This window comes from Clupea harengus, chromosome 5, assembly GCF_900700415.2.
Source record: "Clupea harengus chromosome 5, Ch_v2.0.2, whole genome shotgun sequence".
NCBI lineage: Eukaryota > Metazoa > Chordata > Actinopteri > Clupeiformes > Clupeidae > Clupea > Clupea harengus.
The window spans coordinates 19,135,688-19,151,671 of record NC_045156.1 but is presented as its reverse complement, the minus strand read 5'-3'; the positions used below and the strand labels follow the sequence as shown (position 1 = coordinate 19,151,671).

At 45.8% G+C, this 15,984-nt stretch overlaps 2 protein-coding genes across 4 annotated transcripts; one reads left to right on the top strand and one right to left on the bottom strand.

Annotated features, from left to right (window-relative positions):
- The first annotated feature begins 1,034 nt into the window (after positions 1-1,034).
- cfap100 (cilia and flagella associated protein 100) lies at positions 1,035-7,744 on the top strand. Its single transcript, XM_031567999.2, has 15 exons — positions 1,035-1,379; positions 1,486-1,536; positions 1,690-1,787; positions 2,115-2,292; positions 3,523-3,590; positions 3,874-4,037; positions 4,204-4,284; positions 4,572-4,774; positions 5,267-5,372; positions 5,527-5,569; positions 5,690-5,844; positions 6,024-6,159; positions 6,662-6,864; positions 7,000-7,093; positions 7,175-7,744. Exons 1-15 carry the CDS (start codon positions 1,289-1,291, stop codon positions 7,286-7,288), a joined length of 1,785 nt encoding a protein of 594 aa, XP_031423859.1. The 5' UTR covers positions 1,035-1,288; the 3' UTR covers positions 7,289-7,744.
- A 179-nt stretch (positions 7,745-7,923) lies between these two features.
- On the bottom strand, positions 7,924-15,758 carry si:dkey-156n14.3 (zinc finger protein ZXDC). Of its 3 annotated transcripts, XM_012829415.3 has the most exons (11): positions 15,019-15,749; positions 13,455-14,925; positions 12,985-13,137; positions 12,801-12,879; positions 12,111-12,241; positions 11,679-11,849; positions 10,110-10,903; positions 9,831-9,915; positions 9,493-9,656; positions 9,199-9,300; positions 7,924-8,793 (listed from the first exon to the last, which is right to left on the bottom strand). In XM_012829415.3, the coding sequence occupies exons 1-11, from the start codon at positions 15,706-15,708 to the stop codon at positions 8,707-8,709; spliced, it is 3,927 nt and encodes a 1,308-aa protein (XP_012684869.2). In that variant the 5' UTR covers positions 15,709-15,749; the 3' UTR covers positions 7,924-8,706. The 3 variants fall into 3 exon arrangements, with proteins under 3 accessions (XP_012684869.2, XP_012684868.2, XP_042563781.1); XM_012829414.3 differs by having other exon boundaries at positions 13,455-15,749; XM_042707847.1 differs by lacking the exons at positions 7,924-8,793; positions 9,199-9,300; positions 9,493-9,656 and having other exon boundaries at positions 9,856-9,910; positions 13,455-15,758.
- Positions 15,759-15,984: the final 226 nt, after the last annotated feature.

The window sequence follows — 15,984 nt, the reverse complement described above, 5'->3', positions numbered from 1 at the left end:
ATCTTGTGCACCCGCATCTGATAAAGGGCATAAGCCACTTCTATGAAACACTACTTCGGCAAATATTATCCTAATCTCCATGGCCATTATTGTTTTTATTTTTAATTATTAGAATACTGTCACCAAAGGATCTTGAGGCTTGCTGTGCAATCTGTATTTTCCATCATTTTGGAGATGGACTGTTCAGTACAACAAAGTTCAACTATTGCAGAAGTCTACAAAACAATGATGAGGGTGATAAGCCTGGGTTGCCCAGGGTGAACTCAAACTGTTCATATCTAGGAACTGAACAGTGTTGAAATGCCAGCTCTGCAAGTCTGTATTGCTGCAATATTATTGCATTTAGCCAAGAGGAGTGGAGCAACTGTTCCCCTGTGGAACAAACGTGAACCCATCCATCCACTGCCACAAACCAGCTGGCCATCATATGAAGATTAGGAAACTACTGTAGTCTCCCTCCAGACCTGAGATGTCCAGAAATAACCACAGAGAATTAAGGCAGGGAGGAGAGCAGCATCACAGTGTTACATAACTGATATTTACTCTGTTTAATGCATTTTAAATAAAATCCACATGCAAAGAAATGAGTGCTGTAAATTAATGGCAAATCAGGGTGTAAAAACACTGAGCTCTCCTTGTAAGTGTAAGAGCACCCTAAAATGAAACACATCAATGCTGGTGGGAATATTTACAAAACTCCCATTTTAATAAAAATGGCTCAACATGCCATCTACTGTTAAAAAATGTCCTGAACCTCGCAAGGCCAATGCTGGTGTATCATTGACCATGTGGTACATATCAACATCATGAAATGGGTGTCCCACCACCCCCAGCGCCTGCCAGTGAGTGTGTGTCTCATTTTCATATGCTGATCGAGACTCATCATTCACAGGAGTGTAATAACCCCCTCCTCAGTCCCACTCCACAACCCCACCCCCACCCCCTCAGCCCCTTGCTCACCTTTTAGCATCTTTCAAGCTAAGCTCAAAGCTTGGGGTGAAGTTATACTTTAATGGTGAGGGGGTTTCTTTGGGTCGTTCTGAGAATCAAAAATGGTAACACACTGCCACCTGGTGAAAAGTGAGGAAACACATTGAACAGTCGTTGCTACGGCAACAGAATGCAAACTCGGAAAATGGTAAACGAAAGTTCCAAGTTGTTGGAACATTCCAAACATGGCTTTGTGACGAATAGAAGGTAGAGGCTACTGCCTATTTTTTTTTTTGAAAGATAGGCTATACTTCGTAACTGATAACTATACATATAGGATGTCGTTGTCGTTGGCTGAATGAAGAATGTGAATGCCTACTTTATTAACTCGATCTTTGATTTACATTCGAGAGTTGTCCTGAGGATGTCTTCACCACAGCTGATACATAGTAAGTTAGTTTTGATAACAACATGTTGAAAATTCTAACCTATATGATTTACGTCAAAATGAAATGTCTTAAAGTTATGAATAAATGAAACTGCTTTCTTACTCAGCAGGGCGTCAGATGACGGCTGTACCCTCTCCAAGAGCCGAGTCTCTGGTCGGTAGGTGTTTTCAGTCATGTGAAGACTGCTTTACTTCTTAACACAAGCTATTAAATATACTAGTCACTGTCATAATATGGTAGTACCTTATTCATATGTTTGAGTGTATGTGTGTGTGTGTGTGTGTTCTTGCGTTTTTGCAAATCTGTGCAGAACCTGTGGTAAGAAGAAAAACAACTAATCCTTTCCGAGTGCCTGATGGCACCAGTATCTTTGTCTTGAGGAATAAAGAGAGGGAACATAAGAAAAAGGCGAGTATTTTCAAAACTTGCGTAAGTTTGGCATTCATAGGTTAGGGACCTCCCATACGGTTGACATTTTACACATTAATTTTGGAACCATTAAATAAACTGTGTGGACACCTGTTTTTCCCTGATTACAACAAGCTTTATCAAACTTTAGTAGGACATGTACATCTTTAGGCTTTCTAGAGATAGGTGCACTGTTGATCATGTCTCAGCCATGAACTCCAGACCCAGCTTCCTCCACTCATGCAGCCCTGTGATGGCCAGTAGGTGCATCGCTGAGCTCACGACAAAGCGACACTGTAAGATGAAGTGGCTGTTCTTTATTTGCAGGAACTGGAACAGCAGCGCAGCCTGAAGGTTCACGAGAAGGTTTCCTTTGCGGGGAGGGTAAGGGCCGGTGATAGCCGGCTGAGGAGGAAGGTTGCAGGGGAGCCACTGGAGGACAATGACGGCGATACCCGACCCTCTGGAACCCTCAAGTTCGCGTGGATGGCGGCCATGATAAAAGGTAGATAGGCTTGGACCTCGACTTCCACATGCCTCCACACACATGTTCACATACAGAATATCAGGAGGACAAAAGGGTGGTTTTGTACTTGTAATTCCTGTTTCATCATTCTCTGCCTCCAGCTAATCCTAAATCTATTTGTCCCTCTTTGTAAATTTAACCCTATTGTCCCTCATAACCAAGACAAATTCCTTGTATGTAGAGACCTACTTGGCAACATTGGCGTCGTTAGGCCTGGACGTTCGGTACTACAACCCTGATTGTTTTAATAGCCCCGGATCTCAATTTTTTTTTTACACAAACAAGAATGTGTGTAACAACGGCTGACATTCAAACAGTATAATGTTCACATGAAATGTAATTTCTGTCTAAATGTTTTCTATTGGTAACCTATGCTGATGTCAATGTCCTGTGTCAGTGTGACTGTGCCGTCTTCGGTAAGCTCTACGCTGACAGCCAGCTAAACTCTTCCTAATAATCACGACTCTGAAGATATAGTCCACAGGTTTAATGATAGTAGATAGGAAGTGTAAAACTGAAATTTACAAAAGACATAGACAAATCAATTCTAGCATAAACATATACTCATTGCATACAGTTACGATAAATAAACATATATTGTATCTCACAAATTCACAACAAAGGATAAAACATACCAACGATGCCTTGTTAAGGTCCAGATGTATGCAGGTTAGCTGTAGATAACACGAACATGAAAGAATACGCTTGAATTGGCTGATTAACGGTGTCGTGAGTTTAGTTCGTTTGTCCTTATTTATAGTTATATACGGGTCACGCGAATTGACAGTTAAGGCTTAGTTTGTATAATGACAACTTGAAATAAAAACACTTATTGAAATGCAAAAACCATAACGGAAACACAATAGAATGTTAAACTGATATTGTGACAAAACATCTATTCTCGCACCTCCCAACCAGACACATCGTAACAAAACAGTGACCTAGCATAAAAGTGTTTTTATGTGACGGGCTCTACATGCCATGGACTGTCGTACGGCTTACTGTTTCTGTCTCAGACTGGCTGCATGAAAATGGCAGAATTTAAAATAATTCCTCGGGCGAGGATGCGCCTGGGTTAAGCCCCACATGTTTTCAACTCCTAGCAATGCCCCTGCTTGGGAATAAACCTATTTCTGTTTCTATTCTGATTCTGAAATCTTACTTGGTGAATAACACCGCCCCCCCCCCCCCTGTTCTGTTTCCTGTCAGATCGCACCGTTGACCGAGAGAGCATAAGTGAATACATCGCAAACAAGAGAGACATGTTCCTGCTGGAGGTAAGGGGAAAGAGGTCAGATGGGGAGGGTGATGCTCATGTTGGTCCCCCTGAAACACCTGATATCAATCACATGCACTTCTGGAAATGCCGAAATACATTATATAGAGCCATCCAACTGTTCATGTAGCAAATCATAACAGTTCTTTCATACTTCCATAAAGCTCTCTTTTATTCTGTCCTGACTATGTTTCCTTTTCCTTGATCCTCTGTCTCTCGCCCTCTTTTTATCTGTCTGGCTTCGTGTCTTTCTCTTGCCTCATGGTCTCACTCTGCTGTATCAGTACTCATTAGAAGTGAAGCGTGGCGAGATTGATAAGCTGGAGGCCACAGCCACATCTATGGAGAAGAAGCTTGACCAGGCTGAGCGCTTCCTAGAGGAAGACAGTGTCATGTTTGACGAGTTCCTCAAGGAGAATGACAGGAACTCTGTAGCGGCCTCTAAAAAGTACAGCACAAGTCACTCAACCTATACAAACACACACACAGAGACACAAACACACACACACACACACACACACACACTCACACAGTTTCACAGAATGTTAAATGTGGACAGTATCAGCGATAACTATGGCTGAAAATGGTTGAGTAACTTGAGCTTGTTTTTGTAGGGCAGAGCAAGAGACCAAACTAAAATTAGAGAAGGTGCTTGAGATCAAGAGACTCTCTGCCAAAATGATGGCTGTTAAGAGGTAGGCTGTTCATTTTTATGAAATTGCAGTAACTGACAGGCTTTGTTGTGAAGTTGTATATACTTAGGCATGTATAGGTGTATGAATAAATGTTTTGTAATATTTGGTATTTTGACGATTCAGATGTTTTTCATGTCTTTTGAATCCTATCATTTTAATATTTAATGTGCTTGTATTTGTTTGTGTGTGTGTGTGTGTGTGTGTGTGTGTGTGTGTGTGTGTGTGTGTGTGTGTGTTTGTGTGTGTGTGTGTGTGTGTGTTTGTGTATGTTTATATGCCCTCTGCAGTGACATTTCTAAGTATGAGGACAATCTGAATGAGTACACACTGTATAAGAACTTCCTGTTTAGGCTCTCTCCACCTGAGTGGCTGGAGCAGCAGCGCGCCAAGAGAGAGAAGCGTTGTAAGGCCAGAACGAAGGAGCAAGAGAAGGCAGCGAAGAAGGAGGCTGTCGCCAAGAGTCCTAAGAGAAATTCCGCTAGAGAGAAATGTACGTGTGCTAAGACCATCTCACCAAATGCAGTAGACTGTGGGCATGTGTGTAGCTAGAGATAGTCTCCTTTGAAAAGTTCAGGGCTAGGGCAGCCCCATTAGATACAGACCCATAGTCACAGAGAGTGTGTATGTGTGGCCTGTGTTATGCCATAGGGTGGTGTGATCTATCATTAGATTAGAAATCTACATAGGAATAGGCATGAAAGGGGGGCCTTTGTGAATGCTCAAAGAATTTAACATTCTCTAACATAGCATAGATATATAAGATAATAATATACATATACACAAGGAAACAGGGTGCACGTATTCTATATGCAAGCAAACTTTCCATCTCAGTAAATGTGTTCTTTACCTCTCAAACATTTTACAGTCTACTTACTATACAATATTCAGACCCATCATGCTGTGTCTACTCTGCCTCATCCTGTCTTCTCTATCTATACTCATCTCCATCTTAAAATAATACAAACATGCTGCACTGCTGAAGCGGGGGGATCGAGAGGGACCTTATCAAGCAAGGGGCTGCCCCCTGTCAGAGAGGCCAAGATGCTGTCCGCTCCAGGCTCCAAAGACTACCCACAGAGTGACAAATTGTGAGTGAACAGTCATGTGCCATGTCATAATTAGCAGCAAATACTGAAGTATTCCTAGACAAATGGTTTAAATGGTTCAGTCAGGCCCTGTATTCAATAATACAGACACACAAGTCATTTTTTTTTCTTTGGTATCTGTGCTATGTCTGAACAGAGATGCAGCATCTGGAATTGATGATGACAGCTCGGAGTATGAGGTCTGTTGTATTTTTCTGCTATTTGTCTGGTACCCAGGGGAATTAGTAATGACTTAAGAAAACCTAAAAGTTCTTACTCCATGGTAAATGCTGCTGCTGATGCTTTGGTGCCTCCTGCAGGATGACCCAGAGCTGTACTTCACTGACCCCCAGCAGCTCCTTGATCTGCTCACTGAGCTCGAGGAGCAGAACCTCTCTCTGGTCCAAAATGCCTGCGAGACAGAGGAGAACCTAGAGAAGTTCCGGAACATCTTTGAAGAGACTCGCAAGAAAATGTGAGTTTGTGACAGGCCATCTGTGGGGAAGTTCCTGTTGAAGGAGCCGAGAGAGGAGCAGCAGACCACTTTTCATATCCTTTCAGATCTGTTTTTCACTCTCCTCTTCTGCTCCCTCTAACTCTAGGCATGGCAGTACAGTATGTCATCACACCCTTTCTTTCCCTTTTACTCTGCAGGGATGTCGAGTCTGAGGAGCTGAAAAAGCAGATTGAGATCATGAACTATGCCATCCAGCGTGAGCAGGAGAAGGCGTCAGAGCTGGAGCTCATGGCTAGGCTCTTTAGCTTCGGGAAGTTTAGGAATGAGGACCAGGTGAGGCCTCCTTCATCTGATTAGCTGTGTTTTCATCCAACTTGTTTTTGCATATTTCAAGTGCATTCATGATAATTCAGCTAAAGAAAGTGCGACACTGTACACGTTACGCTGGACACTCTCTTAATCAAGGGAGGAGTTGTGAGCAGCTGTGGGTTCAAAACTTAAGGTTGTCAGGGCAACTGTATCTGGAACACCTAATCAAATTATAATAATTGTGATTTAAAGCGATTTATCTCAATATTTCCAAATTATTTCTGTCAACCTTACTCACAATATACCCTATGAGAATCGGGAGTTAATCCACCCCTTTCCAGCGAATTCATTTTTTAGTCTACTTTGCACTCAGGATTTTGTATTTGAATGTGCAAAATGACCTAATCTGGCTATTGTTTCCCAATCCACGTCTAAGCAGGCCATCTGTCTTTCTCAAAATCCTCCTGCTCTGTCTTCGCCTTGAGACTTGCTCTCCTCATTAGCTGTCATTCTCTTCGTCTCCAAGGATGTGATGTTACACACCCTGAAATGTAAGATTAGGGAGTTGTACCAGTGCTGTGTCGGTGACAGTGAGGCTAACGTCAGCCCACTGCAGATGCTGAACAGTATTGAGAACCTACTGGGAGACCTGATGGAGAGGATTGAGGTGATTCCCAAGGAAAAGATGCTCAATGCCAAGAAGGCCAAGGAGAAAGAGAGGAGAGTCAGGTATGAGTTGGTCAGTCGACTGCATTGTTCGCATAAAGAGTACACGAATCTGCTGACCCTGTAGAGATAAAAACTCTTGTTGAAGTTCAGGGTCTGTCCAGATTAACCCATTTGTCTACCTTATCCCGCCCTCAGGTTAAGAGAGGACAAAATTAAACTGCAGAAAAAAGGACAGGAGGAAAGGGTCAGAAAGGCTATGGAGAGATCTCAAACTGAAAACCAGCCAAGAGTAAGTGGGTCACAAAGAGCAGGGGGTGGCAGTACAAAAGGGGATTTGTCTGTAACCAACACATTCTGTTTTGTTTTGCAGGTGGGTAAGAAGCTAATGCAAAGATCTGAGCCCCCATCTCGCAAGCTGAATGTGACCCAGAAAACAGATTTCTCTGACAAAGACAAAGAGGACCAGCTCTTCTTTTTCACTTAAGAGATGGGTTGCAAGCTACAAATGGCACCTGTAGCTTGGAGCTATTCCCATCTTAATTACGCTGTGGCAGGTGCCTAGGGGAATATGTACAAGTGTAATGTTACTCCATGCTATGGGGAGTAAGACAGAACTCTATTTTTAACCTATAAGTTGATTGGATTTGATAGGTCTGTAGATGTATTTAGAAGTGCTGGGGGTGGTGCAGAGGACCATGCTGTTGATTTGGCCAGGACAAAACTGACAGGACATAACGAGGGTCAATGTGGTCATGTTAAGTTACACAAGTTTAATTCCTTTTGACTATTTTACAAACATGACCATTATATTTGATACAAATGCTTTTGATAAACGTTTTAAAATTTGGTGTGACAGATAATTTCTTAATTATTCCTCATTATAGTCTGTAATGAACGTGAATGTCGTGCTTGAAAGTAAAGTTGTGGATTTGATACAAAAGCTGACTGTTGTTTTCCTTAACTTAACCAATGTGACCCATTTAAGGTGACCGACTGAGGTCATGGACCACTGCGTTGAGACGTGTAGTCTTTCAGACTTCTCTGTCTTTGATCGACACTATCAACCAACTAACATTCATTAGTTTGATATTACTAACACAAATCGCCCCAAAAACACAATCATAGGTATTGAAACCTTTAATCAACTTGATTGCTCAGTCATGTAAATCCAACCTAATAAATAACAAGAAAGTTAATTTCTTACATTACAGATATAAAAACAAACAAACAAACAAAAAAAAAAAACATAATTTCATTTATCTTTTTATAAACATGGGAACATACATCATTTTAAGGTCTCAAAGACGAGGAATACAAAAATAAATGTCAAGTAACATAAAACAAAATGTCACCAAAACCGAGGGCCTGAAGCATTTGTTCCATGGTTTTTGCTTAAGTGCACAAGGCATAATAGAGAAGCTTAGACGTTATGTTAAAGGCAAAGGAGCACTGGTGCCAAGAGACACCAAATGGCATAACCAAAAACCACAAGACAGGTTGAAAGAAGAAGTGCCATGATGCCTCACACAGAGTTCATGGGTGATGTGATATGCTGTGTCTGGCCACTCTCACAAAATTGTCTATCACAACAAGTTTGATGTTAACCTTAAAAATAAACAACCAAGGTTGCCAGCCATTCCCCAGACACTCCGAACCGTAAAAAACATTTCCCCATCTCAACATCAATGACAAATCCATCCCAAGGTGCATCACATCCCATTGAAAAATGTTTGATTACTTTTAAAGTCACTAATGATATAAAAGAGCTGTACAAATAATGACAAGAAAAGTTAAGAAAGTCTTCCTTTGGAATCAAAAACTGGCAGGCCATGTCCAGGCTTTCAGTTCATTGTCTGCCGACTGGTGTGTGAGACGGCGGTCTCTGACAGCGGGTGTGAGCCCTCACTCCAAGTCCTGCAGGTTAATGGTGCTCCCTGCGAACTGAGAGTTGTCGGATCCATTATCATCTTCTGTCATGGCGGAGGGCTCCTAAACAAGAGGACAATGTTACTTTTATTTGATTGACAAAAAAAAAACTCAAATCAAGGGCATGAGGGATGACTCACTTTTTTCCCTGAAAACTGAAATGCAGAGCACATTGAACTATTGTTATTATTTTATATTATATTTTGTCGTTCATAGGTTGTTTTGAAAGGCTGCTGGTACCTGTGTGGCAAGCAACAACAGTGACAACATTTTCAATCAGTTGTGCATTTGACATTTGGCTGGTTTGTTCCTTGCAAGGAGTTGGATTACACAACAAGCCATCTTCAAGCATAACGAATTCTCAATTATGCTGAGACTCTGAAGCAATTGACAAAATCAACTACCTTGTCTTGTTCTTCCTTTAACACAACCTGAACCAAAAACTGGAGACAGCTTAAAAGACTTTACCTGAAGGATGTTAACTGGCAGATCAACTGTTAGCTGTGAGTGAGAGCTGGATGTCTGGGAGCTCAACTGAAATGCCAGATCCCCATCGCTGGTAGGGTCATCCTAACACACACACACACACACACACACAAACACACACACACACACACACACACACACACACACACACACACAAACACACACACACACACACACACACACACACACTTAGCCTTGGAACATTGGCTTTTACATCCAACAATGACAACAATCCATTTCACATTAGCTGGTTAGGCACATAAAACATGACCTCACCTGTAACAGCTGAATCTGCACATACTGAGCTCCAGTCACTGGGTCTCGGATGGTCAAGCCCCCACTGGCAGAGGCACCTCCTTCCCCAAAGCGTGCGCTGGATGGAGCCAAAGGCACAGCAGCGCTGCCACCCTTACCGCCTTTACCCTTCCGCTGGCCTGCACCTGCACCACACGCCACCAGAAAACACACACAGTCACTCATCAGCCAACACCTCCTAGGTGACTCAGAAGATAATGTGGATAATCTGGATGGTCACTTGCTCGACAGTCTGCAAATGTTGCCTGCCTTTACACAGCAATAACTCAAAAAGGTGTGACCAAGTCCATCTCGCCTACCTGCAGAGCCTGCTGGGGTCTTCTGCTTCTTCTTCTTCGCCAGCTGGATGGCTCTGTAATCAGTCCGAGCCGAACCACCACTGTCCTTAAAATAGCACACAACAACAAAAATATGTACAAAACTACTAGATCACCACCAAATTCTTCATACATTTTGGCATACTGAATATTGTCTACGCAAAATAATTACACTACCAAAACCCTACGAGAGCTTTCTAATGAAATACTCTTCATTAAAGTACACATCTGTAAGTCAGCAATCAACACCAAACTGCTCACCAGAAAGGGGCATGGCGTCACTGCCCCCAGATCAGTGTCCTTCTGGCTGCCATAGGCGCTGCCGTGAGCGGGGAACACAAACTGGTTCATCCCCTTGCTGTCCGTTTGCTCCAGAACCTCCACCCCTCCGCTGAGCAGGGGCCCCGAGGCTCGACCACCAACACTAGCGTCAGCTTTGAGTGGCGCCGACAGGAGGTCTGGCACAGCGGTCCCCGTGAGCGTGGAAGACGCAGAGAGCGTGGGTGTGAGTGAGGAAGACAGCGCGGGGGTGAGGGAGGACGAAGGGGGCTCGGAGGCCAGCGAACTGGAGGAGCTGAGGGCATGCAGCTGCTCCGGACCGGCGGGCCCCTGGATGGCCAGGGCTGTGAGCGAGCCAAGCGCTTCGGGGTTGACCGTCTGAACGTCGTCCAGGTTCAGGGCCCCTTGAGGGAGCACCCCGGGGGGGCCCGTGTCTAGCACGTGGGGGCCCATATCCGTGCTGGCTGCCAGGATCAGGGGGTCCACGGGTTTGGTCCCCAGCGCGGAGCCCACCGAGGCTGGGTCTATGGTGAGGATCCCGCTGCTGACCAGAGACATGTCCATGGTGAAGGCGGCAGCGGCCCCTGATCCGCCCACACTGGCCCCTGGACCGGCCACGGCCCCGGCAGGGACACTAGAGAAGAGGGAGGTCAGGTCCAGGCTGGCCATCTCCGCTCCAGAGGGCCCTGCGTTGGGGCCGGTATTCTGGGCACCACTGGTCAGCTCGCTGCTGGGGGTCAAGGTGGTGGTGGTAGTCTCCAGCTGACTCAACACATCTGGGGAAGGGGGAGGAAAGAGATGTTGAGCTAGATACTGGACAACAGAAGAAAAAACTAACACAGATGAGTTGCTCCTCAGGACAATGATAAACAAACAAAACAAACAAGGCTGACTGCAGTCAGTTTTTTATTGCACGCACAACTCACAGCAACACACACGTGTTATATATACAGTATATGGAGGCGACCAGGACACACTACACACACGCAGGCCTGAGGTCGCCGTGAATTTTTGCTCTGCCTTTAACCCATCCCGGATCGTCCCTCCTCCAGGATCCTCCAGGAGCAGTGGGCAGCTTCTCAGCGCCCGGGGACCAAGTGAACCGTCCGTCTCGGTCAGGGACGGACAGGATTGTTCTGTTCTTTTTGCATGTTTTTCTGTTGGGGTTATTAGCGGAGGAAACCCCTTGTGAACACGGGGAGAACATGTAAACTCCACACAGAAAGGCCCGGGAGATAGCCCACTTGAGCACTGTGCACTTTGGGGAGGACCTGCCCCCCAGAGCCAACAGCGCCCCATGCGGGAATCGAACCCATGACCTTCTTGCTGTGAGGCTGCAGTGCAAGCAACTGAGCCACCGTGCCACATAAAGACGACACGATCACAATCATCCAGGCATGTGCCAGAGAACATACGTGTGTGTGGTACGACGCATGACCTTTCAAGAGCTGATGTCTTTAAAGGATCAGTCTTGTCTTACCGTCACAGGTGTGTGTGTGTGTGTGTGTGTGTGTGTGTGTGTGTGTGTGTGTGTGTGTGTGTACGGCATACCTGCGCTGAGGTTATGGTGCTTGAACATGTGGCTCCTGAGACTGCTGCGAGACGAGAAGTGCTTGGTGCAGCCAGCCACGGGGCAGCGGCTGCGCAGACACGCACCATCCTGACGGTGCTTCTTCGAGTGGATGTACAGGCTGCTGCGGGCCGAGAACTTAGCATTGCAACCTACACACACACACACACACACACACACACGTTCATATAAACACACACAAAGAAACGAATCACTTGGTTTATTACATTGTGTAGGCATGAGATTGTCCTGTAAATAATACTGCCCCCATGCTGCAATATTTCCCTATGCAGACTGTCTGTTACTTCGGTGTCAGTTCTGACAATAAAAATATGTATGCTTAAATTTCACCACTTAACTGGTCTAAAAGTGCACTATACAAGGGGAGCCGCAGAAGTTTAAAGACGACTAACCTTCCACGTGACACTCAAAGGGCTTGGTGCCCAGGTGCGTGATGCTGTGACCCTTCAGGTGCTCGGCACGGGTGAAGGACTTGCCACAGCCCTCCTCCGGGCAGGTGAAACGCCGGTCATCATCGTGCTTCCTGGAGAGGGAGAGGGAGAGAGCGATGTATGAAAAAAACACTAAAAAACACCATGAATCCCCATGGAGCAAGACCAACTACATTTACACCCCCCCTCCCCAACCCTCCCTCACTTTAACTGCATCCTAGATCTGATGTCCTACAAACACACACATTACTGCCTTCCCTAGAGATGGAGTCCTAGTCCTCCAGTATTTGGCTGATCTAACAGTGCACTTAAAAGGTAAAGTCTGCGATTCTAATCCAAAACACTTTTTGTCAAATTCATTGAATTGCTCCTCACGGTCCTCCAGCTGTCCAAAGTGTGTGTGCACTTTGAAAACTTCCGTGTTTGTACACAGTCCTGCCTCTGTAAATCAGAAACATTGTGGCTGCGATTGCTGTGGTTGCATGATAAACAATTCCAGCCAATCAACACGTTGCTTCAGATACATGGAAGGCAGGAGCGTAATCTGATGATAGTGGTCATTGAGCCAAAACGTTTCACCAGAATCGCAGACTCTATCTTTAACACACCAGCTAATGCAATGAATAGGCCAAAAGAGGTCTCTCTTCCTACCTTTTATGTCTCAGTAACTTTGACATGCTAGTGAAGGTCCACCCACAGGCCTCGGAGTCGCATACAAATGGCCGCTCGCCTGCAATAAGATGAGAAACAGTCAGACAGAATGTAGAGGCTGATCTGACATGGAGCTGGTCTGTCATGTGTGATATCCCTTCTATAAGGGTCCCAGTGCAGGTACCTGTGTGGCTGCGCAGGTGGATCTTGAGCCGGCAGGCCTTGTCGTAGCGCTTATCACAGCCTGGGAAAGTGCAGCTGAACTGGCCCGTCTCCCTGAAGTGCGTTCGGTTGTGAGAGAACAGGGCACTGAAGGTGATGAACGTCTTCTCACAGCCTGAAAACAGGCAACGGACACGAGCCATGAGCACAAGCAGTACATAATGGAACCAAAGCTGGGATTCTGAATCCCAGGCTCCTCTGATTCTAGGCAGGAAGAGCGCTACACTTTAATGAGAGCTCTGGACTTTGTAGACAGACTCTTACGGTCCACAGTTACCCAACATTAACCAGTGTGCACACCATAGAGGTGTAGGTTTGTGGTATGTGTATGCTGTATACATGATTCAGTCTCTCAGCATCCCCTGAGATATGCTTATACCATTAACATAAGTAATGGATCAAGTATCCCAAGCCAACAATGATGCCACTCACCAGGAAACTCGCACTTGTATGGCCTCTCCGGCTCGAAGTGAGTCCGCTGGTGGTTGGTGAGCCGCGTGGCGCTGCGGAAGCGCTCACTGCACACCTCGCAGGCGAAGGCGTTCTCGCGGTCGTGGGCCTTGGCGTGCGCCTTCAGGTTGTAGACGGTGGTGAAGCGCCGGCCGCAGTTCTCCCACTCACAGCGGTAGGGGCGCAGCTTGTCGTGGGACTGCAGGTGGCGCTTCAGCTTGTAGGAGGTGGTGAAGGACCAGCCGCAGCCCTCCACTGTGCACTTGAAGGGCCGCTGATCCTCGGTGTGGAAGAGCAGGTGAAGCTTCAGCTTTTGCCTCGTCTGGAAGCTGCTCGTACAGCCAGGCTGCGGGCAGCAGTAGGTCACCAGGGCGGCTTTTTTGGACAGCCCCGCAACACCAACTAGGCTCACGGGATGCAGCTCGTCATCACCGGTCACCATGGAGACGTTTTTAGGAGGTTGTACTGCCACGGGGCCACCCTCGTCCATGCCACACAACCTGACATCCTCCTGCTTGATGGAAGTGCAGGAATCTAAAGGAGCACCGATTTCTGAAAGGGAGCAGTCGTCCGCCAGGTTTAGCTCCGAGTCACTCACAGACAGGCCAGCTTTTGGCTCATCTTGCTGCGTGCTCACAGCAACGTTGCTGATCTTTCCTATTGATTTGGTACCACTGTCATAATTGAGAAGAACAATGTCTTCATGGTCCTTCATGCCAAGATGCTCTTTCAGACTGACCATCCCGTCGTCTTTATACGTGTAACCCTCGGGGGGTGCGGCTAAGGTCAGCACTCCGTTCTCAATTGTGACGATGATACTTTGGTTGTTGATCATGATTGTGCCTGAGAACGTCTCGTGGGACGATGCTGGCGCAATGCCACTTGAGGCCCGGTTGTCTACGCTGGCTGAAGCTTCTGATAAGCCTGTGAAGTCGGACATGTACTCCGAGTTGTTTCCAGCGTCAGGCATCTCTACCGAATCCATAATATCCTCGTTTGTCGTAATCATGGGTGAGGCACTCTTTGTCAATGACTGAGATGACAGCTCGCTTGAAGCTAACACTGTGGATGTTAGGTCATTCTCAGAAATTATTTCGCGAGAGAGATGGGTATGACGAACCGTCTCGCCATATTCGTTCGACAAAACAATGTTTCCATTTTCAGACTCAAGACACGTTCCCTGTCTCGTTACGTCTGTTACAGTAGAATCTGACACTCGCTCGGAAGCACTAATAAAACTAACATCTGACAGTGGCGTGGGTTGTGAAGCAAGTGTTCGGCTAATAACATTCAACTCATCATCCTGTTCCAGAAGTAGTGGTGTGCTGTGCACCTCCATTGAACTGAACGTCTTGATTTCGGAGGATTCCGCGGCCTTACCGTTTACCCGCTCCCCATCTTTAGTCAAGCAAGGGACTGGCTGGTCTCTCCGAGCCGTGTTAACATCTCCTTCCTGTACAACATTGAAATCCACATACAATTCATCAGTTCTGGCGCTGGCTACGCCTGTATTGTTGCTCCTCAGTGTTACTGTATTTTCGCTTACCAGTGATTGCTGAAGGGTGGCGCCGTCTAGATGTTGCTGCCGTAAACTCTTGTTTAACGTTAGCTGCTGACACTGCTGCGAATGCTCAGAGTAGCCATCTTCCCCGTCAAAGAGCGGCAGCGCCATTTGCAATGAGCGATCTTCGTTCTCCACGTCGTATTTTGAAACGCCTCTTACGAAGTCGGAGGTTGTTTGTAACCCACTAAAATCCTTGTCCTTCACCACTGTCACGTTACGACTCCCACTATTCCCAGCATGGCTTTGCGGCTGGAGTTGCATGTGAATATTTTTACCGTTTGCCTTATTGAGTACAGGCAGACAGACACCACTGCCATTTTCTGCCAGTAGGCGAAATGGAGAGGTCCTTGGCCTGTTGTTGTTGTTGTCACTGTGCGTTTTACGAGACTCAGAAAGCGCTCCCACTTCGTTTTCGTTCGAAATTGCGCTAGAACATGCCCCCGTCGTTGATCTCGCCGGAGACAAACCTGTTCTACGTGGGACGCCATGTTGATAGTGAGTGTTTTGGGCATCAGCAAGCCCCTGGATTTCCATCTTGGTATCCCTGTAGCAGCAACACATTAAAGGCCCGCCCTTCACAAATGTGTAATAAGACCCGGCCAAGCTACAAGAGAACCATGGCAAAACCGTGGAACGGATCAGCATGGAACATAGGCTAGCCAGTAAAGGCATAGGCTATTAATAACAAAGAAAATTATATTCTAGCATAATGGTCTAAAAGGAAATAATACTTGTTTTAAGTTTCAAAACTAATTGTATTTCAATATATCTGCATGTTGTTTAAGACTTTCGCAGTTGAACTGCAAATGAATCATTCTCTTGCAAAACGCAGTTCTACAACTAGATGGTGCTGCAAGCCTGGAAATGGTCCTTGTTAGGAAAATGAATTACAAGTTAAATATGTACATTAACATCAATTTAAATAAAACAGAAAAAAACTAACAACAA

Coding starts and splice junctions, on each gene's coding strand:
- cfap100 (XM_031567999.2), top strand. CDS start 1,289: ATGAAGAATGTGAATGCCTACTTTATTAACTCGATCTTTGATTTACAT. Junction 4,775..5,266: donor AAATTCCGCTAGAGAGAAAT/GTACGTGTGCTA, acceptor GCACTGCTGAAG/CGGGGGGATCGAGAGGGACC. Junction 5,570..5,689: donor ATGACAGCTCGGAGTATGAG/GTCTGTTGTATT, acceptor TGCCTCCTGCAG/GATGACCCAGAGCTGTACTT.
- si:dkey-156n14.3 (XM_012829414.3), bottom strand. CDS start 15,708: ATGCCTTTACTGGCTAGCCTATGTTCCATGCTGATCCGTTCCACGGTT. Junction 13,138..13,454: donor ATACAAGTGCGAGTTTCCTG/GTGAGTGGCATC, acceptor GCCTGTTTTCAG/GCTGTGAGAAGACGTTCATC. Junction 8,794..9,198: donor TGCCAGTTAACATCCTTCAG/GTAAAGTCTTTT, acceptor CCTCTTGTTTAG/GAGCCCTCCGCCATGACAGA.